General features: G+C 41.6%; 1 protein-coding gene across 1 annotated transcript; it reads left to right on the forward strand.

Annotated features, from left to right (window-relative positions):
* Positions 1 to 14,137: 14,137 nt before the first annotated feature.
* LOC111167001 (Fc receptor-like protein 1) lies at positions 14,138 to 27,978 on the forward strand. Its single transcript, XM_089907170.1, is given in 12 exon segments — positions 14,138 to 14,282; positions 14,521 to 14,586; positions 14,589 to 14,789; positions 21,788 to 21,950; positions 21,952 to 22,064; positions 22,208 to 22,486; positions 22,833 to 22,949; positions 24,020 to 24,047; positions 25,282 to 25,364; positions 25,591 to 25,662; positions 26,230 to 26,261; positions 27,419 to 27,978. Coding segments are annotated over 12 exon segments (1,371 nt in total). The 3' UTR covers positions 27,491 to 27,978.
* Positions 27,979 to 27,981: the final 3 nt, after the last annotated feature.

The raw sequence follows: 27,981 nt of genomic DNA on the forward strand, positions 1-27,981 counted from the left end.
TATGTGCTCTGCCTATTCATCCCTCATGCCCCTCTAACCCCTAGCAACCACTGATCCTTTTATTGTCTCCATAGTTTTACCTTTTCCAGAAAGTCATATTATTGGAATTGTACAGTATATAACCTTCTCAGATTGGTTTCTTTCACTTAGTAATATGTATTTAAGTTTCCTCCATGTCTTTTCATGACTTGATAGCTCATTTCTTTTATTTATTTATTAAAAAATTTTTTTATATTATTTTACAATCTACTTTTAAAATTTTTTTTCAATTTTTTATTTATTTATTTATTTTTATTTTTGTCTGCATTGGGTCTTCGTTGCTGCACGTGGGCTTTCTCTATTTTCAGTGTGCGGGCTTCTCATTGTGGTGGCTCTAGGCACACAGGCTTCAGTAGTCGGGGCACACAGGCTCAGTAGTTGTGGCTCGCAGGCTCAGTAGTTGTGGTGCACGGACTTACTTGCTCCGTAGCATGTGGGATTTTCCTGGACCAGGGCTCAAACCTGTGTTCCCTGCATTGGCAGGCGGATCCTTAACCACTGTGCCACCAGGGAAGCCCACATTTCTTTTTAGCACTAACATTCCATTGTCTGGATGTACCACTTTTTTTTTTGTATCTATTTATCTAGTGAACGACATCTTGGTGCTTCCAAGTTTTGACAATCATAAATAAAGCTGCTATAAACATCTGTGTGCAGATTTTTGTGTGGACATAAGTTTTAAACTCTTTTGGGTAAATACTAAGGAGTATTTTTCAACAATATGAGCATGCCATTCTGGCTACAGTTGATTGATACAAGAGTGGGCTTATGTCCAAGCTAGATCAATCAACCCTTCCCAGGAGACAGGAACACTGATTGAAATCAGGTTAGTTTCTCCAAGTAGCTAGACTTGTAACAAATTAACCCAGGAGCTGTGGGTGGTCATTTTCCACATAGATCAGAGAATGAGGGGAAGCCCTTCCACAGAGATACATGAAATGAATGAACGAGATGCACAGAGAGGAACATAGATGAGAGACATAGAACCCGAACAACATTTTCAATTTCTGGTTCTCATCTTTTCCTGGAATCCAACTGCATTCCTGGTCTTGGGACCACTGGACCATGAGGGAAGTCCCTATCTCATTGGTTTTTGTATTTCTAACCAAAATAACCCTAACCAATTTTCCTGTTTTAACTTAATAAAGTGGTAATTTACCTGTCCTGTGTAAGTTTAGTTAGATAAGCCCATTTATCAGTAATGAATCAATTCTCACTGCATTTATAAAATCAAGTTTATGGATCTGAAAAGATGAGGACTAAGGTCTACAACAGAGGTACCACTACAACATATTACCCTTGAGTGATTCTGATCGGTTGGATGACCAATCAACTTGTTTACACAGGTGACATTTATAGCTCATGCCCTCCTTATTAAAACACAGATGAATTGAGGTACTGCCATCAAGATGGCGACATAGGTCATTCCAGACTTCAGTCCTCATAAGAAAAACAACTAGCAATTATCCATAGATAAGAACATCATTGTGAAAATTCCAGAACCTGGAGGTGAGGCTGAAAAAGAACCCCTGGACCACAGAGACTGAGAGGGACTACATTAGAAGGGTAAAGGAGCAGTTTCACTTTGCATCATCCCTCCCCTAGGCTGCCACTGTGCCACACTGAGAGGGTCTCCCTGAGCCTGTGGTTTCTCCAGTAGGAAAAGAGAGCCCAAGGTGGATATCCAGCTCCCCAGCATTGCGAGATGCTTCGCAGGAGTCCCGCTCAGATCTTGCCTCATGGGATTCACTTAGGTCCTCAGTATTTCTTCATCAGGACCACCCAGTAATCTATTCTGAGGGGAAGGTCACCTAGACCTAAAGCAATCAGTAAGATGGGCCCACAATTTTATTTAAATTCATGAAGATGCTCTGAAGTTGTAAGAATGTCCTCATCTCATGATGTCCTCCTAATGCAGGACTTAGATCCAAAACGCTCCTTGGAGATGCTTGGGAAACTAGATAATGTCACTTTTACTCTTCCCCTAACCCATGCTTTCCCCTCCTTGGGTTTCTTCTTCTTTTTTTTTTTTAATATTTATTTATTTATTTACCTTTTTTTTTGTTGTGCTGGGCCTTAGTTGTGGCAGGCGGGCTCCTCAGTTGCAACTCCAAGGCTCCTTAGTTGAGGCTTGCTGGCTCCTTAGTTGCAGCATGCAAGTGGGATCTAGTTCCCTGACCAGGGATCGAACCCAGGCCCCCTGCATTGGGAGGGCAGAGTCTTATCCACTGTGCCACCAGGGAAGTCCCCCCCTCCTTGGATTTCTTTTCTTCTACTCTGAGGTGAAGGCATCCTCTCCTGGGGCTTAACACATGATAATGGGATAGGTGTGCCTAATGGCCCATGTGTTCTCTATAGACTGGCTGTGGGCAGAGTTAGAAAGCACCTTCTTGTTGAGGGTCATGGTCTAGGGCAGCTCTGTCCAATAGATATATAATATGAGCCACATATATAATTTAAAATTTCCTAGTAGCCACACTAGAAAAAAGTAATAAAAAAAGAACAGGTGGAATTAATTTTAAAAATACGTTTTATTTAACTCAATATACCCAAAATGTTATCATTTAACAGGTAATCAATATAAAAAATTAACAAGGTACTTTACAATCTCTTTTTCTCTTACTAAGTTTTCAAAATCCCATATGTAATTTACACTTACGGTGCATTTTAATTTGAATTAGCTACATTTCAAGTGTTCAAAAAACATTCGTCGTTAGTGACTATTATGTGTGACAGCACATGTAGGTGTAAGATAAAGTCATTGGGGGTTATATCAGCCTTAGTTCTTATCACAGGTGAAACTCTGAAAATTACTTAACATCTCTGAGTTGTAGATTCCTCATGAATAAAATGAGTAACTTTTCTACCTCAAAATGTTCAAACTTATCACATCTAAAACTTATAATATCTTCTCTTTATTTCCTGAACTTTCTTTTACTGCCCTATTACTATCTTAGTTGGTGGCCTTATCATTCCACCTTAGGCCAAAAGACAACAACAACAACAAAAAAAGTCTCTCTCCCTGCACGTCCAGCCAGTCGCCAAGTTCTCTCAAACATTTCCTTAACTAAGTCCACTTCTCTCCATTCCTACTCCTGCTTCAGAGCTTCATAATGTCCAGGTTATCCTCTCCCTAATTCATTTTCTGTATGATTAGTAGTGTCTGTCCCCTGACCATGACCTAGAGCAGAGGTCACAAAGCTGTGGGGCTCTACAAAAATGCTTGTTTTCAAACAATTTTTAAAATTAGTCTTAAACATTTAAAAATTAGTAGATTTTACATAAAATTCCCAAACTCTGATTTCCTTGGACAGTCAGAAGATCTAGCAACATGTTATTTTAACCTCCTGGCAATGACCAACTGAAACAGAGTAGCAACTGCTCCCTTGGATGAGGAACTCTTTCTCCAGCTCATCATAGCCCCACCTGGCCCAACTCACCACCTGGAAAGTACATTCAAAATTCCTAGGATTGCATTTAAAGCCTTTCATGATTTATCCTCTGTGTCTCTTCAGCCTCATTTCATGTTGGTACTTCTTCATATTTTGTTCCAATAAAATCAAACTACAGGGCTTCCCTGGTGGCACAGTGGTTGAGAATCCGCCTGCCAATGCAGGGGACAAGGTTTTGAGCCCTGGTTCGGTTACATCCCACATGCCACAGAACAACTAAGCCTGTGCACCACAACTGCTGAGACTGCGCTCTAGAGCCCGCGTGCCACCACTACTGAAGCCTGTGCTCCTAGAGCCCGTGCTCTGCAACAAGAGAAGCCACCGCGATGAGAAGCCCGCGCACCGCAACTAAGAGTATCCGCCGCTCACTGCAACTAGAGAAAGCCCGTGCGCAGCAATGAAGACCCAACGCAGCCAAAAATAAATTAAATAAATAAATAAAAATCAAACTACAAATATCTCAGCAAAAATGCCTCACTACTCATGACTTGATGATTTTGTGTGTTTAGAATGTTCTTCCCTACCTAGAAGCTAGCTGAACTACTACTCATTCTTGGAAATTCAGCTTACACATCACATGCTCTAGAAAGGTTTGCTTAATTCCCTTACCCCACCCCTTTCCTGATATAAGTCCAATTAGACTCTCCACTATGTTACCTCTATACCCATGACTATTCCAGTCATCATGTTAATCATTTCATTGTGTTTTGTTTGCTTATATATCTCTCTTCTCTACTATACTGTGGGTTCCTGGCACTTAAAAAACATGTCTTTAAAGAAAAATCACTGTAAACCCAGCATGCAGTACAGTGCATGGCACATATTACCGTTTTTAGAGACCAATAAGTAATACCCCTTTCTTACTCACCCAACTTTGGAACAAACTGAGAGTAGCAAGAGTCATACAGAGGGAATCAAACTTCAGCTTTCTCACCAATAAAAAGTACTTTGGAGGAAGTGGCTTCAGTTGTGTGACCTCAGTGGGCTCTCTGATAACTCACCGCTGTACTAGGCAGATTTACCATGCCAGCCACAGGCAGTCTAGACACCTATGGGCCTCTGCAACAGGGACAGACTCCTTTTGTATGGACAGTGGCAGATTAGAGCATGGAGAAGCCTGGTAGCACAAAGAGAAAACCCAGGTGGCACTAGGGCAAGCTCACTCAATTCCTTCTCCTAAATTTATCAATCAAATAAATCACATCTCCTTGATAATATTCTTCCTGAAGTATGGAAATCTCTTCCTTTTATGAAAACAGAGGAATAGAGGGTGTGTACGCCTAACAGTCCAGAGCAGAGATCCAATAAGTAAATGAGTAATATTAATTTGAAGATGAAATCAAATTGACAATGCATATTAGTAGTACCCAGCCACAAATCTGTTGTGTGACTGTGTTAGCGTTTGCTATGGTAATAAGCCATATCGATATCTCATGACTTACAATGTAAACTTTTATTTCTTACCCAGGCTAACTGAGCGTTGCAGGTCAGCTGAGGTTTTTCTGGGCTCAGCTGGGCTTGGCTACAGGCTGTGGGCTGGGTTCAAGTTTCCTCTGTCATCTCATTCTAGGAAGTGTGTTGAAGGAGCAGTCAAATCAAACCATGAAACTTCAATTAAGTGTCTGAATGGATGCAGCAAATACCTTGTACATTTACATCACTTTGGCATGTCCCATAGCCAAGCCAAAAGCCAGTGAATCAGGGATGTCCGCTTCTCCCAAAGGATACTTGAGCAAGTCACCTGACAATGAGAAAGCATATATAATTCTCTTATAGGTAGGGAGCCAATAGTTGGAAGTAGTAACCCAATCTATTACAGTGACTTGAAACAAATTTCTTCTCCTCTATGGACCACAGTTTCTTCATCTGTAATATATTGGAATGAGGATTCCTGTTTTTGACCACGCATCTGGGCACTATAGCCCAGACAAGTTGACATGGAACATTAACCATCACAGTTTCCCCTGCAGAAAGTGGGGTTTGTTAGATATGACCCATGAGCATTGTAGATCATTTCTCTGCATTGTGCTATGTTACTTCACTCTCCAAACTATTGCATTTGAGTTCAAATCACCTCTGTGCCCTCATCACTGCTCCATGGAGCAAAAGGTGCTGATTTCCCAACAGAAGCATCCTCTTGTGTAAATTCGTATCCTGATGTTGGAGCCCCAGTGATTTCCCCCAGAGGATTTCACATTCCTCTCCTTTCTAGTGATGCACCTGTTCACTTACCACCTCCTGAATCAGCTCTTATCCCCATTTACTTCACTAGAATCTTTGTGAGTTGGTTCATGGTTTTTTATTTCATTATAGTATTGCATAACTTAAAGGCGTGTTCCATTTCTTGGTATATATGTATGTATTAATGTTATAAAAATAAAGGTGTGAGAACTTGATAAATAATGCAATCTTTAAACCCACGGAGAAGGAGGAACAGATTTTTTTTTTTACATCTTTATTGGAGTATAATTGCTTTACAATGGTGTGTTAGTTTCTGCTTTATAACAAAGTGAATCAGTTATACATATACATATGTTCCCATATCTCTACCCTCTTGCATCTCCCTCACTCCCACCCTCCCTATCCCACCCCTCCAGGCGGTCACAAAGCACCGAGCTGATCTCCCTCTGCTATGCGGCTGCTTCCCACTAGCTATCTACCTTACGTTTGGTAGTGTATATATGTCCATGCCTCTCTCTCGCTTTGTCACAGATTACCCTTCCCCCTCCCCATATCCTCAAGTCCATTCTCTAGTAGGTCTGTGTCTTTATTCCTGTCTTACCCCTAGGTTCTTCATGACATTTTTTTCCTTAAATTCCATATATATGTGTTAGCATACGGTTTTTGTCTTTCTCTCTCTGACTTACTCCACTCTATATGACAGACTCTAGGTCTATCCACCTCGTTACAAATAGCTCAATTTCGTTTCTTTTTATGGCTGAGTAATATTCCATTGTTTATATGTGCCACATCTTCTTTATCCATTCATCCGATGGTGGACACTTAGGTTGTTTCCATCTCTGGGCTGTTGTAAATAGAGCTGCAATGAACATTTTGGTACATGACTCTTTTTGAATTAAGGTTTTCTCAGGGTATATGCCCAGTAGTGGGATTGCTGGGTCATATGGTAGTTCTATTTGTAGTTTTCTAAGGAACCTTCATACTGGAACAGATATTTTAATCTGAAGAAATTGTGAAGGCACACACATGAGCACAGGAAAAGGTGTTAAACAGCACAGTATATGCAGAAACATACCCTTATGCTCTGAGTTCAGAGGGTTCCACATTTCTCATTGAGTTTTATGCCTTGGCCCTGAAACTTTAAACCAGTCAAACTCATCCCCACACAGGCTTTCCCAAGTCAATAAACAAAGCTGTGGCACACTTTTCCTGTTTTTGGCAATTTCCTAGGGGTCTTTGGTCTGGTCCCCAACATTGCTCCCTCTTCACTCCAGCTTTGCACATCACTGACCATTTGTTTCTTTCTTTTTAAAGTTTTTATTTTATATTGAACTATTGTTGATTTACAATGTTGTGTTAGTTTTTAAAGTGATTCAGTTATACATAAACATATATCTATTCTTTTTCAAATTCTTCTCCCATTTAGGTTATTACAAGACCGTTTGTTTCTTTTCTCAGTCTTCCTCTTCGGACTGGATACCTGGACTTGGAAGTCATTACTGAATAGCCTCTTCCCAGGTCCTTAATATCTTAGCTTCTACACATTCTTATGCCTAGATACTCAAAGATTCAAGAAATGTTGAAAATTAAGATGTCTTATTCCCCTCTAATCCACAATCTGAATTAAATACAGGCTTCAAGTGTGGAGAACTGGTAGCCACAGGTGCTCAAGGATGAAATGGAAGAGATTATAAATATCCTGATTTTGGGTGAGGGGGGGAACAATATTGCAAGTGCCAGGGTTAGTGATAATGGTGAACTGACCCCAAATGCCCAGAAGATAATTTGCATATGCCTGTTTCCTGTATTTTACTTATAAATGTTGCCCAGGTTGTAATTTCCCATGATTTTATTTTTCAGCTGTTTCATGCTCACTTATTGGTACACTGTGAACGTTTAAATATGCAAGCTAGTATTTTATGGATAGCTTGACCCTGAAAATCATCCTGTGCAACAACTGTCAGACATTACACATAACCTGGGTGACAGCCCATCGGTCCCTACCTTACTGACTCTTGTACATAGCGTGACTACGATAGAGGCTGCTGTGAGACAAAAGGATGTGCTCATTAGATATGGTCGAGGAGACATCTTTATCAAAGATGACAGACATGCCGTCTGAATTTCAGCAGAACCACTGCCTGATGAGATGTTCATCAAAGTCAGAAACTGCCTTTGGGAAATTTCCTTTGAGCTACCTGTGTTCTTGAAGAAGGAGCTGATGTACTAATATGCATTATCTTCACATTTTGGAGATAGAACCAAACTATAAACAGGATTATATTCAATTTTCTTGGCCTCCAGAGCTGAGGAAATAGAGATGGGCCATCAGAAGGCTCTTGTTCCTTCTTCTATTTCTGTAAATGTGTGCTTTCTATTGTGTGACTTCTGATCCCGACTTCCTCAAACCTCTGACAAGCCACTGCCTCCTGATTCTAAGGTGAATTCTTTTTTCAATGAGAGAGCACCTCCAGTTCCAGTCCCCCGACCTGGTCCTCATGCTGCTGAGGCTCTTGCTGTTGATCTGTGGTGAGTAGGACAACTCAGAAAAGGGTATGGGATTCCATTCCCTGGCGCCCGGCTTCCTGAAGAGCACTGGGACTTCTCAGGACTAGGTTTCTGCCGGGCAATGGTCAGGCATGCTCAGATCTTTACTTCCCACTGAGGGCTTAGAGTTGGGCAGAAAGTCATAGATACTGGAAAGCCAGATTTTGGAGGAAAACTATCCTTTTAGTTTTTATCTCATAGGAAGTGTTCTCTTTGTTTCCACTTTTGATTCTGACTTTGTTCTTGGTGGCTTCGATAGCCGCAAAGATAATTCAAACAACAAATTGGCCTCTCAGTTCCTTGCCCTTCTTATAATCAACATGATTTTCCTGTATCCTTCCTTGACTTCCCCACTTCTACCATCAAACCCTAGAACTTATCATTACCAACGACTGTCCCACTTCCAAAATATTTGACTTCAGCGTCCATCTCCCTACCCGACTACATTGTATTTCCAGCTCACTTTCTCTAATGCTCCATATTCAACATGCCTTCCCCTCCCCAGGCTTAGGTTTCCACTGTCAAATTACTACACTCCATGTCCTCACTTCTCACAGTACTTAGATTCTGTAGTTTATCACGATACTCCCCTTGGATATACCTTCATCCCCCTTCCCCATAGCACTTTTCTGACTAGCACACTTTTCTGCATGCTTCACACCTGTGCCTAAGCAGCTGAATGTGACTCTAAGCAAAAGGTACAATCCTGCTGACGTATCTTTCTTGAAATGTAGGGCCACCAATCTCGGGTGCCATGCAGTCCTCCTATTCTTTCAGAGCCAATGCTCTTCCATTCTTTTTTTTTTTTTTAGCGGTACGCGGGCCCCTCACTGTTGTGGCCTCTCCCTCTGCGGAGCACAGGCTCCGGAAGCGCAGGCTCAGCGGCCATGGCTCACGGGCCCAGCCGCTCCGTGGCATGTGGGATCTTCCAGGACCGGGGCACGAACCCTTCCAGGATCGGTAGGCGGACTCCCAACCACTGCGCCACCAGGGAAGCCCTGCTCTTCCATTCTTGATGACCACTTCCTCATACCCACTCCTTTCTCCTCAAACTTTTCTCTTCTTACTCTTAGTTTATAACGTGAGAAAAATAAAAGCAATCGAAAGAAAATTTCCTCATCTTTATACGGCTGTATTTATCAACCTGCCCACCTTTGCATTTACATACTCTGCCTTTTCTCTCCCTATTATGGATATATTTTCCCTCATCCGAATTGAAGACAGGACTCTCCACTTGTGCATTGGGTCCCAGACTCCCTTGCTCCATCATCAAAATATTTCTCCATCCTGGATTATTCCTATAAGTATACAAATATGCCATAATATCTTCTATCTTAAAATAATAGAAATGTGACCTCCGTTTGCTTCACCATTCTGCACATCATTTTGTAGTTTTCAGTGAGTCATTATCTTTACTTGATCTCCTCCCATCCTTTCTTTTCAAAATTCATTTTTAATTTACATTACAGTAAGATACATTTTTTGATGCAATGTCTATGATTTTTGACAAAGATTTAGCGTCATATGACTACCACCACGATCAAAATACAGAAGATTTCCATCACTTCAGAAATTTCTTCATGCCCTCAATCCCTTTAGAGTCAACTCCTCCCTCATTCCTAACCCCTGGAAACTGCTAAACTGTTTTAGGTCCTTATTGTTCTTCCTTATCCTTTATTGAATCCACTTCAATCAATCTTTGTCCTCACCACTCCACTGAAACTGCTCTTGTTAATATCATCAACCACCTCTATGTTGCCTCACCCAGGATTCAATTTTTATTTCTCATTTTATTCAGCATCTCGGGGGTATTTGACATAAGTTGATCATTCCCTCTCCTGGAAATACTTTTCCACTTGGCTTCTAAAGACCGTATTCTGCTGGTATTCTTTCTAACTTAATACCTGCTGCTTTACTAACCTTGAAATGTTTGAGTTTCTCAAGATTGGTACGTAGACTTCTCTTCTCCATCCATACTCATTCCCTAAGTTATACACTTTAGTCACTTTAAGTTTAAACAGCTTAAAATCAAGCTTATTTATCCAACTTCGATCCCACCTTTGAACACCTTTCATATATTCAAGTGCCATTCAACTGTCTAATATGCATTTTAAACTCAACATGTCCTAACAGATCCTTTGATCTCCCACATGAATCACCATCACCATAGGACTTAACCTATTTCTCCCCACCACTTCTCCATTTTTGTAAACGTCACCACCATTCTTCTGGTTGCTATGGCCAAAAATCTAAGAGTTATATTTAATTCCTCTCTGTCTTTGACACTTTATATCCAATCCATAAGTAATTCCTATTGATTCTACTTCTGAATATATACTGAGATCTGTCGCCTTCACAGCACCAATACTGCCTAGCCTGAGCCACCATCCTCACTCTTCCAGACTAAACTCCCACTAATGTTCTCCCTGCTACTCTTGCATGTCTGTAGTCTGTCCTTTCTACAGTGGAAGAATGATTCTACAAATGCAAATTAAGTCAGAACTGTCCATCGCTCTCCATTACATCATGAACAAAATCCAAAGCTGTTACCAAGCCCACAAAGCCTTCTGTGACTGGCCCCTCTTACTTCTCACACACCAGTATCAACCACTGTTCCCCTCACCTAGTCAGTTCCCAGGGCACCTGCCTTCTGATTCTTCCTTGGACAAGCTCATTCCTTCTCAAGGTCTTTGTGTTTGCTGTTTCTCTGCCAGGAATGCTATTTCCCAAATATTCAGAAGGCCTGCTCTCTAATTTCATTCATGTTTCTACTCAATTGACATATATCTAAATAGTCAAGACCATCCGAAGATACTCTGTAACTTATTTTTCTACTGTATTTTTCTTAGAGCACTGACCATTCTCTAAAATCATGTTACATATATTTTTTTTTAATTGGCTCTCTCCCACTATAATGTAAATTCCTTGACAGAAAAGATTGTCATTCATGTTCATTCCTGCAAACTGTGATGTACAATGCCTGGCATATAGTAGGCACTCAAAATTATTTGTGGTATGGATGAATAAATAAAATGTGATTTTCATGCTAGCCCTCATTGATTCCCTTCTCCTTCCTGAGGAACTGATTATTCAAATAAACATTTAATATAAACAGTAGGCATCTCAGGCTGAACTGAACTAAAATAGATAATAATAGTGAGATAATATTTATTAAATGCTAGATAAATTTCAGGCATTCTTCTAAGCATTTTGTGGATATCAATTCATTTAATCTTCACAAAACTATGTGAGGTAGGTCTATTATTATCTCCATTTTACAGAAAACTAAAGCACAGAGAGGTGAAGCATTTTTCCCAGAGTCACACAGCTTGTAAGAGGAAGAGCCAGGATTCAAGTCTATGTCATCTGGCTACAAAGGCTGCGTTTTCCCCAGGATTTTCTCTTCTTGACCATTATGCCATAATATTATGGTCAAATCCTTGGGATAAGAGAGAATCTTTGGAGAAATCTGAAGTCCTTCTCTGGACCTAAGCCTCCTCTGCCCTGAAGCTGTTAAATAAAGGGGCATCATGTCTTGAGCATAAGCCTGTCCACTCTCCTTGCCTGACTGCTGTTACCATGAGTCAGCAAGTCTAGAGCTGGATCATCAGACTTTTGAGAGAGGGAATGAGGATGATGGGCTTGAGGAAGGGAGCGGCTAAGTAGTTATACAACAAAGGCACCATCTCATAACCACAGTGAGAGAAGTTATTGGAAATTACAATCATAAAACAGAGCTCTGTGTCATTTTGTAGGCAGGTGATTGATGTGGAATGTGGGGAAAGGAGCAGAGAGAAAGGAGGAAGGAAGCAGGGTAGGGAAGGGGGAGAAAATAAGAAGATAGGAAGGGGAAAAGAGAAAAAGAGAGGGAAAGAGAGAAAAAAGAGAGGAAGGGCCCAAAAGAAGGAGGGTGCGTTGTTGGGAAAGCCTTCGTGGGAGTTAAACTTTGGGTATGTTTGGGATTTGCTGCCCTGTACTGATCTCTGCTAAATTCTTTCCCAGCTCCACTCTGTGAAGCAACTGGTGAGTTGCACTTCCTTTGCTTCTTCACGGTCTGCAGGTATCTTGTCGCTTGAGCCAGTGCAGGAGGCCTGTGGATGGCTGTTTGATATCCAGTATACAGATGACAGCGGCCCCCTTGGGCCCAGGGTGCTTGTGTTCAGAGCAGTCTCTGCACGTGACATGTACGTGCTTAGCTGATGGAGCAGGTCTTGCTCTGACCTTCTCAAGACCATAATCTTTTTTTTTCTGGGATGTCCCAGCTTAGGGAGGGTAATGCTATTTGCACAAGGAAGTCAGGGGGTGCTGAAGGTTGATGTTATAGAAAAATCTCTGCCCTCTGGCAGAAGGGCTCCAAGGCCCCTGTGTACTCCCAGCTGGGTACTCCACCAGAAGTGTTGGAAAAAATGCCAAAGTCATGCCTCCACGGAGAACAACATTACAGTCAATGCGTGGGCCATGTACAAACTGTAGACTGCTGCCTTCTTCCTGTTTTCGGCCTTGCTCTGCAGCCACAACTGTTACCCCGGTGCGTTTTCTCTCTTAGATTCTGATTTATGCAAACTTACTTCATTAGTTTGCTCCTGATTCAGTCTTACTTGTACCGGATGAGGAGAGGAGGAAATTTCACCCCAGAAGAAATCTTCCACCGAAGTATGTTTAAATCTAATATATATGAGGACTGCTGTCTTGTGCTTAAAATAATAAGCACAGGGTTAAAAGAGATTATCCTGCTACTTCAACACAGGCTGCATGTGCAACTAGGAACACAGGGTTTGGAATTCCTATGACAAGAGATACTCAGAACCAACTCAGGCTTCTGGTTTCCTCACCTGATGTTTGTCCAAGTCTAACTCATGCCTTATGTTAATTCCATGATACCTTGTGCTTGGCTCTGCTTTTACTCCGTAAATGTGCCTGACCAGTCGTAGCCTAAGCAAAAGTCCAAAACCACATCCAGGATGAAGAAACAAAGCTTCTGCCACCAGGAATTTGCCAGGTAGTCTCTGTGCCTGAGAATTTTCTGAAACAAGCGCCAAGCTGCAAGACTGAGCTCTGGACCCGTGCAAACTGCCCTGTCCAGCGTCCTATTCCATCCCCATCCCAGACCCATTCAAAAGAGTGGGTTACAGGTGCCTAGATGCCTTTTTTACTCCTTTTTTCTGCTATGCACCCAAAGCTGTGCTGCTCCTCAGTCCTCTGGGGACTACAGTTTTCCAAGGAGAGAAAGTGATTAATGCACAGGGTATTCCAGGCCTCAGCACAGGGCAAACATTTTGGTACCACAGTTGAACTGAATTTTTTAAAGTCCTAGGGTAAAGCATTCCAGTTGGAAGGCTTGGAGATTATACATACTGGACTAGGAATCACCCCTCAGTGATCTAGAACACTTAGCATTTTCATCTGATGAGGAGACAAAGAGGCTTTTCTTAGGAATACTCTTAAAACTTCCAAAAGAACAGAGGCTCTGAGGGTTGGATAAACAAATGCCCTGAGAGCAAATGCAATCAGGGCTTTCAATGTTTCATGGTCTGCTGCAACTGGGATAGATAAGGAGATGAGATGCAAGCAGAACACAACTTTACTCATCTTTAATTCATCCGGAAAAGAACCCCTATGGCCAAAAAGGGATACATGCTTCCTATAGGGGTTTGTATAGAGGTCTCAGATCAAGGGATCTGGGCCATGTGGATGTATGGATGCAGGGTATTTCTAGGCAAATGCATGCCTCTTCCTTCCATTAGGAATAGCAATAAAAGGGGCAGGAGAGAAACAGTACAGAACAAATAGAGTTCCTCTGAGTATTTCCCAGACTGATTCTCCATGTCTCATATTCTATCTCTGAAAGAGATAGCGTGGGTCTGAGACATCAGGGGAATGGGAACAGAAGAAAATGACCAATATGGCTTATAACAAGGATGAATGAAATATATTTTCCTAAAACTTCAAGCTTCACCATCTCCAATGCCAACTCTAGTGACAGTCATCAGTATCCCTGCATTGTCTCCAAAAGTGTTTTCGGTTCATGGATAGAACCTTCAAAGAGTAATAACCAAGTCAAAGGTAAGGGTTGCCTTGTAGAAGGAAGTGATGCTGTACAGGGGCAGGAGGTGCTGGGGGTGAGCAGTTGAAAGCCCATGAGCCATGTCGAGGCAGGGTGGTGATGTGAGAAGTGGTCTGCTTGTCCAATGAGCTGGACCTTTGAGTCTTGCTGAGAGCAAATGCTGAAAACACAAAGTGCCACCCATCAGGATCTCTGAACCCCATTGCCCTAGAATATGTGTTTAACTCTTCCCTCTAGAGCTCTTCCTGATACTCAGCCCCTCTAGGCCCATAGAGGGGAATTCAATGACCCTGGCCTGTGAGACCCAGCCCCTCCACAGAAGTTAGATGTTCAGCTCCAGTTCCGCTTCTACAAAACTGGCAGACCCCTAGGGCTGGACTGGGACAGCATCCCAGAGCTCTGGATTCTTGCTGTGTGGAGGGAAGACTCAGGGTCCTACTGGTGTCAAGCAAAGGCAACACCACTCGGAGTCAAAAGGAGCCGCAGAGTCCAGATCCAAGTACACGGTGAGTTCCAGTGGGGGCCTCTGCTGGGGTGGGCTGAGAAGGGCAGAGGTACGAGACTGGTCTTCCCTGACTGTTGTGTTCTGCTCCTGCATGCATGGATGCTGTTTGAGACATGTACCTGAGCTTCTTTTTATCAGAGTTCTGAAGGGGTCTTCCCTTATCCTTGCTATTCGCATTCAAGCCAACAAAAGAATTTTTAGGAAGCCCTTACCATGTGTCATCACTGTGCTGGAGGGTGTGGAGGAAATAGCTGCATAATATATTGTCCCTGACTGTGAGAAGCTGATGCCTAACCGGCCTCCTAAGCAACTAGGGTGAAATGTGTGGTGATGTCATAAAGGTCGACTATTAATAGAAACTACAAAGAAGGGAGAAATCTGGCTGAGGCGGTAAGAGGAGGCCTTGAGGAAAAGGCTATGGGGGAAGGGCTTATGGAAGAGAAGCTGAGGTCTGATTTTGACAGATAAAAAGGAATGAGGGTGTTTTGTGATTCTGAACCGTGTTATTCCATATAACATGGTTGACGTTACTGACATCCTCTCCCACTCTGAGACAAAGATGCAGCCATGATACCATAAAGCAATTGCTAATACCTTCCGAAAGCTGGGCTTTCCCAGACTTCCTCAAAACTCAATTCCGTGAACCTGGACCAATACAAAAAGCCTCTGGACAGTTCATATGCCATAGGCCCTGTTCTAGTGATTCACACCTGTTGTTTTTACTTTTTTTTTTTTTTTTGAATTTTATTTTATTTTATTTTTTATACAGCAGGTTCTTATTAGTTATCTATTTTATACACATCAGTGTATACATGTCAATCCCAATCTCCCAGTTCATCCCACCCACCCTGCCCACCGCTTTCCCCCCTTGGTGTCCATAAGTTTGTTCTCTACATCTGTGTCTCAATTTCTGCCTAGAAAACTGGTTCATCTCTACCATTTTTCTAAGTTCCACATATATGCATTAATATACGATATTTGTTTTTCTCTTTCTGACTTATTTCACTCTGTATGATACTCTCTAGGTCCATCCATGTCTCTACAAGTGAACCAATTTCATTCCTTTTTATGGCTAATATTCCACTGTATATATGTACCACATCTTCTTTATCCACTAGTCTGTCGATGGGCATTTAGGTTGTTTCCATGACCTGGCTATTGTAAATAGTGCTGCAATGAATATAGGGGTGCATGTGTCTTTTTGAATTATGGTTTTCTCTGGGTATATGCCCAGTAGTGGGATTGCTGGGTCATATGGTAATTCTATTTTTAGTTTTTTAAGGAACCTCCATAGTGTTCTGCATAGTGGCTGTAGCAATTTACATTCCCACCAACAGTGCAAGAGGGTTCCCTTTTCTCCACACCCTCTCCAGCATTTGTTGTCTGTAGATTTTCTGATGATGCCCATTCTAACCAGTGTGAGGTGATACCTCATTGTAGTTTTGATTTGCATTTCTCTAATAATTAGTGATGTTGAGCAGATTTTCCCTCTTGGCCATGCCTTCTTTGGAGAAATGTCTACTTAGGTCTTCTGCCCATTTTTTGATTAGGTTGGTTGTTTTTTTAATATTGAGCTGCGTGAGCTGTTTATATATTTTGGAGATTAATCCTCTGTCCATCGATTCATTTGCAAATATTTTCTCCCATTCTGAGGGTTGTCTTTTTGTCTTGTTTACAGTTTCCTTTGCTGTGCAAAAGATTTTAAGTTTCATTAGGTGCCATTTGTTTATTTTTGTTTTTATTTCCATTACTCTAGGAGGTGGGTCAAAAAAGATCTTGCTGTGATTTATGTCAAAGAGTGTTTTTCTTATGTTTTCCTCTAAGAGTTTTAGTGTCTGGTCTTATATTAAGGTCTTTAATCCTTTTGAGTTTATTTTTGTGTATGGTGTTACAAATGTTAAGATATTTTGTTCTAGTTCTGTAAAAAATGCCATTGGTAATTTGATAGGGATTGCATTGAATCTGTAGGTTGCTTTGGGTAGTATAGTCATTTTCACAATATTGATTCTTCCAGTACAAGAATGTGGTATACCTCTCCATCTGTTTGTGTCATCTTTGATTTCTTTCATCAGTGTCTTATAGTTTTCTGAGTAAAGGGTTTTTACCTCCTTAGGTAGGTTTATTCCTAGGTATTCTATTCTTTTTGTTGCAATGGTGAATGGGATTGTTTCCTTAATTTTTCTTTCTGGTCTTTCATTGTTAGTGTATAGGAATGCAAGAGATTTCTGTGCATTAATTTTGTATCCTGCAACTTTACCACATTCGTTGATTAGCTCTAGTAGTTCTCTGGTGGCATCTTTAGGAGTCTGTATGTATAGTATCATGTCATCTGCAAACAGTGACAGTTTTACATCTTCTTTTCCAATTTGTATTCCTTTTATTTCTTTTGCTTCTCTGATTGCTGTGGCTAGGACTTCCAAAACAATATTGAATAATAGTGGTGAGAGTGGACATCCTTGTCTTGTTCCTGATCTTAGTGGAAATGCTTTCAATTTTTCACTGTTGAGAATGATGTTTGCTGTGGGTTTGTCGTATATGCCTTTTATTATGTTGAGGTAGGTCCCCTGTATGCCCACTTTCTGGAGAGTTTTTATCATATATAGGTGTTGAATTTTGTCAAAAGCTTTTTCTTCATCCATTGAGATGATCATATTGATTTTCTCCTTCAATTTGTTAATATGGTGTGTCACATTGAGTGATTTGCATATATTGAAGAATCCTTGCATCTCTGGGAAAAGTCCCACTTGATCATGGTGTATGATCCTTTTAATGTGTTGTTGGATTCTGTTTGCTTGGATTTTGTTGAGCACTTTTGCATCTATATTCATCAGTGATATTGGTCTGTAATTTTCTTTATTGGTAGTATCTTTGGTTTTGGTATCAGGGTCATGGTGGCCTTGTAGAATGAATTTGGGAGTGTTCCTTGCTCTGCAATTTTTTTTGTAAGAGTTTGAGAAGGGTGAGTATTAGCTCTTCTCTAAATGTTTGATAAAATTCACCTGTGAAGCCATCTGATCTTGGACTTTTGTTTGTTGGAAGATTTTTATTACAGTTTCAATTTCATTACTTTTGATTGGCGTGTTCATATTTTCTATTTCTTCCTGGTTCAGTCTTGGAAGGTTATACCTTTCAAAGAATTTGTCCATTTCTCCCAGGTTGTCCATTTTATTGGCATAGAGTTGCTTGTAGTAGTCTCTTATGATCCTTTGTATTTCTGTGGTGTCCATTGTAACTTCTTTTTCATTTCTAATCATTGATTATTAGAAATTATTTCATTTCTAATCTAATTCTATTGGCTAAATGTTTATCAGTTTTGTTTATCAAAGAACCAGCTTTTAGTTTTATTGATCTTTCTTTCTATTTCATTTATTTCTGCTCTGATATTTAAAAATTTATGATTTCTTTCCTTCTACTAACTTTGGGTTTTGTTTCTTCTTCTTTCTCCAGTTCCTTTAGGTGTAAGTTTAGATTGTTTATTTGAGATTTTTCTTTTTTCTTGAGGTAGGATTGTACTGCTATAAACTTCACTCTTAGAACTGCTTTTGCTGTATCCCCTAGGTTTTGGATCATCTTGTTTTTGTTGTCATTTGTCTCTAGGTTTTTTGTTTTTTTTTTTTTTTGCGGTACGCGGGCCTCTCACTGTTGTGGCCTCTCCCGCTGTGGAGCACAGGCTCCGGAAGCGCAGGCTCAGCGGCCATGGCTCACGGGCCTAGCCGCTCCGCGGCACGTGGGATCTTCCTGGACCGGGGCACGAACCCGTGTCCCCTGCATTGGCAGGGGGACTCTCAACCATTGCGCCACCAGGGAAGCCCTGTCTCTAGGTATTTTTTGATTTCCTCTTTGATTTCTTCAGTGATCTTGGTTATTTAGTAACGTATTGTTTAGCCTCCATGTGTTTGTGTTTTTTACGTTTTCTTTCCCTGTAATTTATTTCTAATCTCATAGCGTTGTGGTTGGAAAAGATGCTTGATGTGATTTCAATTTTCTTAAATTTACTGAGGCTTGATTTGTGACCCAAGATGTGAACTATCCTGGAGAATGTTCCACGTGCACTTGAGAAGAAAGTGTAATCTGTTGTTTTGGGATGGAATGTCCTATAAATATCAATTAAATCTATCCGGTGTATTGTGTCATTTAAAGCTTGAGTTTCCTCATTAATTTTCATCTGGATGATCTGTCCACTGGTGTAAGTGAGGTATTAAAGTCCCCCACTATTATTGTGTTACTGTCTATTTCCTCTTTTATAGCTGTTAGCAGTTGCTTTATGTATTGAGGTGCTCCTATGTTGGGTGCATATATATTTATAATTGTTATATCTTCTTCTTGAATTGATCCTTTGATCATTATGTGGTGTCCTTCCTTGTCTCTTGTAACATTATTTTAAAGTCTATTTTATCTGATATGAGTTTTTCTACTCCAGCTTTCTTTTGATTTCCATTTGCATGGAATACCTTTATCCATCCCCTCACTTTCAATCTGTATGTGTGCCTAGGTCTAAAATGGGTCTCTTGTAGACAGCATTTATATTGGTCTTGTTTTTGTATCCATTCTACGAGCCTGTTTCTTTTGGTTGGAGCATTTAATCCATTCACATTTAAGGTAATTATCACCATGTATATTCCTATTACCATTTTCTTAATTGTTTTGGGTTTGATTTTGTAGGTCCTTTTCTTCTCTTGTGTTTCCCACTTAGAGAAGTTCCTTTAGCATTTGTTGTAGAGCTGGTTTGGTGGTGCTGAATTCTCTTAGCTTTTGCTTGTCTGTAAAGCTTTTGATTTCTCCATCAAATCTGAATGAGATCCTTGCCTGGTAGAGTAATCTTGCTTGTAGTTTCTTCCCTTTCATCACTTTAAATATGTCATGCCACTCCCTTCTGGCTTGTAGAGTTTCTGCTGAGAAATCAGCAGTTAACCTTATGGGAATTCCCTTGTATGTTATTTGTCATTTTTCCCTTGTTGCTTTTAATAATTTTTCTTTGTCTTTAATTTCTGTCAATGTGATTACTATGTGTCTCAGCATGTTTCTCCTTGGGTTTATCCTGCCTGGGACTCTCTGCACTTCTTGGACATGGGTGTCTATTTCCTTTCCCATGTTAGGGGAGTTTTCACCTATAATCTCTTCAAATATTTTCTCTCTCTTCTTCTTCTTCTGGGACCCTTATAATGTGAATTTTGGTGCATTAAATGTTGTTGAGAGGTCTCTTAGGCTGTCTTCATTTCTTTTCATTCATTTTTCTTTATTCTGTTCTGTGGCAGTGAATTCCACCATTCTGCCTTCCAGGTCATTTATCCATTCTTCTGCCTCAGTTATTCTGCTATTGATTCCTTCTAGTGTGGTTTTCATTTCAGTTATTGTATTGTTCATCTCTGTTTGCTCTTTAATTCTTCTAGGTGTTTGTTCTTCTTTAATTCTTCTAGGTCTCTGTTAAACATTTCTTGCATCTTCTTGATCTTTGCCTCCATTCTTTTTCCGAGGTCCTGGATCATCTTCACTATCATTATTCTGAATTCTTTTTCTGGAAGGTTGCCTATCTCCACTTCATTTAGTTGTTTTTCTGGGGTTTTACCTTGTTCCTTCATCTGGTACATAGCCCTCTGCCTTTTCATTTTGTCTGTCTTCTGTGAATGTGGTTTTTTGTCCACAGGCTGTAGGATTGTAGTTCTTCTTGCTTCTGCTGTCTGCTGGATGAGGCTATCTAAGAGGTTTGTGCAAGCTCCCTGATGGGAGGGACTGGTGGTCGGTAGAGCTGGGTGTTGCTCTGGTGGGCAGAGCTCAGTAAAAGTTTAATCCACTTGTCTGCTGATGGGTGGGGCTGAGTTCCCTCCCCATTGGTTGTTTGGCCTGAGGCAACCCAGCACTGGAGGCTACAGGCTATTTGGTGAGGCTAATGGTGGACTCTGGGAGGGCTCATGCCAAGGAGTACTTCCGAGAACTTCTGCTGCCAGTGTCCTTGTCCCCGCAGTGAGCCACAGCCACCCCCTGCCTCGGCAAGATACCCTCCAACACTAGCATATAGGTCTGGTTCAGTCTTCTATGGGGTCACTGCTCCTTCTCCCAGGTCCTGATGCGCACACTACTTTGTGTGTGCCCTCCAAGAGTAGAGTCTCTTTTTCCCCCAGTCCTGTCAAAGTCCTGCAGTCAAATCCCACTAGTCCTGAAAGTCTGATTCTCTGGGAATTCCTCCTCCTGTTGCCAGAACCCCAGGTTGGGAAGCCTGATGTGGAGCTCAGAACCTTTACTCTGGTGGGTGGGCTTCTGTGGTATAATTGTTCTCCAGTTTGTGAGTCACCCACCCAGCACAATGGGATTTGATTTTATTGTGATTACGCCCCTCTTACCATCTCATTGTGCCTTCTCCTTTGTCTTTGGATGTGGGGTATTTTTTTTAGTGAGTTCCAGTGTCTTCCTGTCAATGATTGTTCAGCAGTTAGTTGTGATCCCAGTGCTCTTGCAAGAGGGAGTGAGTGTATGTCCTTCTGCTCCGTCATCTTGAACCAATCTGACCCACATGTTGTTTAATTGAAGCATCACAACTGTAGGAGATAACTGTCATTATCTTCTCCATTTTCCAGATGGGAAATTGAGTCTCAGAGAAGTTAAGTAATTTGATCAAGCACGCACAAGAAGAGTTGGAACCAACATTCAAACCCAGGCAGTGTGATTTGTAACCTAGACTTGTAAAAATTACACTATTGTGCCTTGAAAAATGGGAGTTTGAGAGATCAGGGTTCTGGGAATCACACTGTCCTAGGCAGGGAGAAGACACTGTAGCCTCCATGGGAATATTATGGTGTCTCTCTTGCCCTACCCCCATCAACCCAACCAATGCCAATTCCAAATCAGCAGGACCCCCTTTGCCCACTAGCTCCCTGCCCCACCTTTAAACAATATAAGCTGTTGACTTCACCAGAGGCCTTTGCTTTCAGGACTGTCGCACATACCCTGTCCCTGAAACCCTCCCTACTCAGGGCCTTCCTGTGTCATCTTGTGTTCATGTAGGACTCCCCATCAGTAATGTGAGCTTGGAGATACAACCTCCAGGTGGATACATGATGGAGGGAGAAAAGCTGGTTCTTGTCTGCTTGGTCACTGGGGGCACAGGCGATATCACCTTCTTCTGGTACAAAGGGGCCCTGGGTTTAAACATGGAAATGAAGACTAACGGTGACGTTTGGGATCTCTGTGGTGAGGGAGAGTGACTCTGAGCAATATTACTGTGCGGCTGACAATGGCTATGGCCCCAGGCTCAGTGAGCTGGTGAGCATCGCTGTCAGAAGTAAGTTCCACTGCCTTTCTGCTCAGCCAGCATGTTACCCTGGGGCACCCTGAGGAAGTTAACTGGCGCTGAGCCTCTGTGGGAAGGGATTGTGAGTCTGTCATCATCAGAGACCCCCTCTGACAGTCTACTGTCTCTCTCAGTTCCAATGTCTCGCCCTGTCCTCACCCTCAGGGCTCCTGGGGCTCAGGCTGTGTTGGGGGATGTGGTGGAGCTTCACTGCGAGGTCTGGAGAGGCTCTCCCCCGATCCTGTACCAGTTTTATCATGAGGATGTCGCCCTGGGGAGAAGCTCAGCTCCCTCTGGAGGAGGAGTGTATTTCAACCTCTCTCTGACTGCAGAACATTATGGAAACTACTACTGTGAGGCCAAAAATGGCCTGGTGGCCCAGTCCAGTGAGGTGGTACCACTCAGTATCATCGGTATAGCTCATGCTGTGGAACTACTTTGGTCAATGTCTCTTTCTCAGCATTCTGGGAGAGTTTTGCTGACCCCACAAAGTTTCTGGTGGTGTGCTACCCAAGATGAGGCTTCTATGGGTAGTCCTGTCCAGGGAGATATATCCGAGGGGGCATGGGGGACACCAAAACTGGTGCCTCTCTTCTCTCAACAATGTGATAAGCTGCAAGCCCCTAGGTGCATAAGTAAGTCCTACCTCCCCAACTACCCCAGGAAGAGCAGACCTTTCCTCAACCCACACTCAAGATATCTGCTCTCCAAACCCAAGCCCTTCTCCTTGGCAGCTCATGTACAGGTCTCTCCCTTCAGTGCCTACGGAGGACAGAAAAGAAGTTCTTACTTCAGGAGTCATGGAGGTGCTGCTTGGCATCTCTGGTCCCACCACTATGGCCCTATTATTTTGCTGCTGGCTCAAGAGAAAAATAGGTTTGTATTTATAGAGATTGGTATTTTGTTACTGTGACCTTTGTTTTCACTGAAATAAGGCAAGATTTGTGACATATATACTAATAAGGATGAATATATCCCATTAGCCACCTTGCCTATAGATCTGCTCATAGCCATCCCCACTGCCCCAGCACATGGAATGGCACCTATTAAAGTAGTGAAAGTTTTTAGTAAAGCCCTTCATCCCCACATATTATCAATTGAGGTTAAACTGATACCTTGTACTTCTGTGGTTTAATTTTTATACAAAAATGTAACTACTTAAAATAACTAATCAGCCACTTAGAAGAGAAATACAGTTAGCAGTTCCAGCTATACTGACAATCTCCCAGGTAAAGTCATTGCACTAATTCTTATTTGCCTTAGAATATTGTCACATGGTTTTTCTTCTCCCTGAAATATTTACCCACACATCCACGCATATGCTTTTCTCTGAGTGTTTCTCACTTTTCAGCTTAAATGTCATTTTCTCCAAGAGGCTTCACCTGACCACACAGCTTACAATTCTCTTCTATTATTCTTCCTCAGAGTACCAATAAATTCACACATTATTACAATTGATTATTACCTATTTATTTGTATGTTTAATCTTGGTTTCCTGTTCTCCATTGAGCAAGTTGGAGATGGGGCAAGAGAGGACAATGTGAGATTCTTACTTAAATTCCAAGCTTTTGGGGCATCTTTGGAGACGTCACCCCAACTATACTGTGTCTATGGAAGTGCCTTTTGTCATGATAGGATTAGGTCGTATGGTACTAAAACCAAAACCAAAAAATGTTGTAGGTGTGAGGGTACAGAGCCTTGGGCTCAAGTCCAATTCTGGTATTAACTGTCTTTGGGAAGCTCGCTTAACTATTCTGGACCTAAATCTCTTCATCTGCAATATGAAGGATCTGCCCAAATAATTGCCAGGATGTCCTCTGAGCACACAGTGACATCTTGCAATGGGCCTCCTGGAACAAGGCACATTCCCTGCACAGGGGCTGTATGAAAGCACTGAGAAAGAGAGTTCCCTCATTGACATGTATGTTCATTTGTTTGACTTGCAGGAAGTCGTTCAGCCAGGGATCCACTCAGGTGAGACCTCTGCTATCTCTGTGTGCACAGTTAATGTAGAAAAATCTATTTCAAACAATTTTTTGAATTGTTCTCTCTCATGAGCTTTTTTCCATATTTTGTCATATGCAAAACTGCTACTCCAGTGTTCTTCCACTGGTAACTTCATTTGCTATTCCTCTTCTTTTATATATTAACTAATTAATTTAAATCCTTTCATCATTTTTCCTAATTTGTCTCCCTCACTAAATCTGCAGAATAAGACAGTTCTATTATATTGACCAGTTTCGTGCATTTATTCAACAAACCAATGTCTGAGAGTCTGTAAGTCATTTTGTTGAGTGCTAGAAAGCATGAAAATATGGAGAGATCTTGAGAGTTTTAAGTATCCTAGAGTAGTTAAGATATACACACATTTCCATAATGCAGGCCAGAGAATAAGTAATAAACATACGGAAAAATTGTTGATCAAGTTCCTTAGAAGAGGAAAAGATTTTTTAAAATTTATTTTTGATTTTATTGAAGTATAATTGTTTTACAATGTTTTACAATGTTTTATTGAAGTATATTGATTTACAATGTCATGTTAGTTTCAGGTGTACAGCACAATGATTTAGTTATATATTCTTTTTCAGATTATTTTCCCTTATAGGTTATTACAAAATAGAGTATTGTTCCCTGTGCTATGTGATAGGTCCTTGTTGGTTAGAAAAGGAAAAGATTTTTAAAATACTTCCATCGGGGGATACCAGTGTTTAGTTGATACATTTTATACTGTGTTATTATTTTTGCCAACAAAAAACAGATTTTTTTCCAAATCAGAATAGCACTTTTTCAGTGATGCACATGCAAGAGCATTTTCTTCTTTCCCTTCCTCAAGCTGCTTGTTCTACTTAGCAACCGGTTTCCATCTGGGGTGAATGAATAATTTTTCGTTCAATATTTACCGAGCACTTATGATGTGAATGGCACTATTCTGGGTGTGGGCAATACCACAGTAAGCTGTCAAATAAGAACCGTACATTTGTGGAATACATACTCCAGTGATACTCTGCAATGCCCTGCTCAGCGCAAGTACAGGGCTTGTATCAGACAGCTGTGCTGATTTATGATTTCCCCATAAATTAGCATTCTATTCAGGACACTTTGTAACATGCTTCTCTCCTTCAGTGTTTTACTCATAATCCCAGATAGTTGTGTCTGGGGCATCTAGGATGCTATCCCAGATAGATAGCATGTGTTTCTGTGTTTGCAGGAGCCTTCCCAGCCCTGTACCCCAAGAATCCACCTACCTCAACTCACAAGCCCCAGAGCAACTACACCCTAACTATGAAAATGGTGAGGCTTCCCAAATGACCTGGGCCAAAGTAGGCAGACCAAGCTGGGGAAGAAGCAATAAGGTGATGTCTATTAACCAAATCTGACCCTGCTGTGTCCCAGCCACCTCTACAAATAAATGACTCATCTATCTTCATGGCTGTGATAGGTGGTAGGTATGGAGTGAGTTAAATGGCAGGAAGAAGGGACTGTGTCATGTCACGATGCCTCCTTTTTTCTCTTTCAGTGAATGTCGTAAGTGGGGATGAGGTTTATTCTTTGGTGTACTGTGTGCAGCAGGAACAGCAACCGGCAGCAGGTGAGACATGAAGGAGTGAATTTGTCTCTGACTTTTGTCTTTCCTGGAACCGGGAGGATAATCAGTGACTGTGTATGGCAACATGGCTCTGTTCTTTGGCGCTGCTGCTTCTGCTCTTGGAGCTGACTATGAGCATTGCTGTGCCTTATATGAAGATTGGCCTTTGGTCTGGAAGCTGTCTTGAGTAGATGCCAGTGCTGATGCTAACTTGGCCTCCTGTATATCTCACTCCCCAGTCAGATGGCAGCATTGGAGACGGTACCAGCTATGTACTCCCTGTAGCACCCCAATACAGCTGCCTAGTTGTGGCTGTTGTCCCATCCTGTACCTGGTGGGCACAGAAATGCTGAGAGGTACAAATGCCAGGAGGGGCTGGCGGACCCTCACTCCCCCTAGGTACTAGTTTTCCTCTGTACAGTAAGGAGTCATATTTGTGATAGGCAGAAAAGTGAGACAGAAAATATTAATGGAAGTAAGTCCATGGGAAATAGACAGGAGAGAAAGAAGCCTTAACACTAATTTAATGAAGGACTTTAAATGGAATCTCACATATGTTTGTCTCCACAGAAGAACCCCCTGGGATGCATACTGGGGATAAGGTGAGTTAGAATCCCTGTTCTTTCCTCCATGCTCTTTCTCTCTTTCTTCTGGAGACAGGTGCTCAAATTTTTAAAATTATGGCCACTTAGGAAAAACAAGATATCTCATGGTCTATCTCCTACCTTATCTCCTCACACCACAGGGATAAAAATATTTGATTATAACAGTAAAGTGTCATTGTACAAGGTAATTTTAGAGGCTCACGTATACTTTTTTTAGCAATGGACATATGGAAGGTTTGTAGCTAAACTGTAGTGCATGCTTAGTCTAAAAATTCTATAGATTTGAAAATCTTTATCCTGAAATACTGTTGAATAACACATACATCATTTTGTGTTTAACCAAACAACGTGTCAAAAACTAAATTAATATTGAATAAAGCTAACCTAAGTGATTTTTGTCATTAAAAAATCAGTAATTTCTGAACCTTGAACAATTCAAGACTTCACTGACGATACAAAAATGCTTTTGGGGTTTTCCTGGTGGCGCAGTGGTTGGGAGTACGCCTGCCGATGCGGGGGACACGGGTTCATGCCCCGGTCTGGGAGGATCCCGCATGCCGCGGAGCGGCTGGGCCCGTGGGCCATGTCCGCTGAGCCTGCGCGTCCGGAGCCTGTGCTCTGCAGTGGGAGAGGCCACAGCAGTGAGAAGCCTGCGTACCGCAAAAAAAAAAAAAAAAAAAGCTTTCAAAAAATTGCATAAATTCCAACTCTGCACGTGTGCAAATAGAGTAGGTGCTTTGTATTTGAGTCTAGTATGGTGTGGCAGCCAAATATCTCAGGACAGAGTTCAAGTCCTTGATAAACTCCAGTAACAGGCTAAATTTAGTTTATGAATACAAAATTATGACATCCTTGAAAAATTATAGTCCATGGAACAGCCTAACAATGACTCATAAAAATGAGAGAAGGCTTTGTATGGGTCAGTTTACAGCTCACCAGGAGTGTCTCAGTAGCCCAACAGTGGGACGCAGGCCCTTTGAAAATGGTGGCCTAGGGCCACAGTCTTCCAAGAGGCTCCAAATTTTGTCTTCAGTGGTGCACCATGATAGGGTGCATCCAGGCTGACTGGAAGAGGACTGGGGAAGAGGACCTGTGGGAAACATGTTCGACTTGTCTTCCCTGCTCAGGTTCTATCCATGTATCTTTGCTTTTAGAACTCCTCAGCCATCTATTCTAGGCTGAAGAAGGCGGATCTTACAGATGTGGACTATGAAGATGCTATGTAAAGTTATAGAAGATTTTGCTCTTGGGAAACCACGCATGACCCTATACCTCCGAACTAATACGTCCTTCAGAGATCCTGTGAGAATCAGCGTTCCAGTACACCTCATCCAGGTGCTTACCTCCATGAGATTATTCCTGCATCTACTGTGAAGTGAAGTTGGCTCAAGCTTTGAAGAGATCACCCAGGAGAACCAACATGAACTCAGGAGTGGGAAGAACTTTGTTACTAGAACCGGATTCCTATTGGTTCTTTCAGGTACAGGTCAAACTCTGCTCTGAGTTCTTTTTACAAGAGGAAACAGGACAGGAATAAAAGAACTTGAGGTCATGGGGTAGAGGGACAATGAAGCTTAGAAAGCATGAACCCAAAGTTAGTGATTTTGTGGGACTGCTCCATACAGAAAGCTGTGTCCTTAATTTTTTGTCCAAGTGCTTTCTCTGCTTAGACAGTACAGAGTTCCAACCCTGCCCCTCATGTTAATCATCCTGTTTC

This window comes from Delphinapterus leucas, chromosome 1, assembly GCF_059928025.1.
Source record: "Delphinapterus leucas isolate spDelLeu-1000000601 "Yukka" chromosome 1, BTC_Dleu_Yukka2, whole genome shotgun sequence".
NCBI classification, from domain to species: Eukaryota; Metazoa; Chordata; class Mammalia; order Artiodactyla; family Monodontidae; genus Delphinapterus; species Delphinapterus leucas.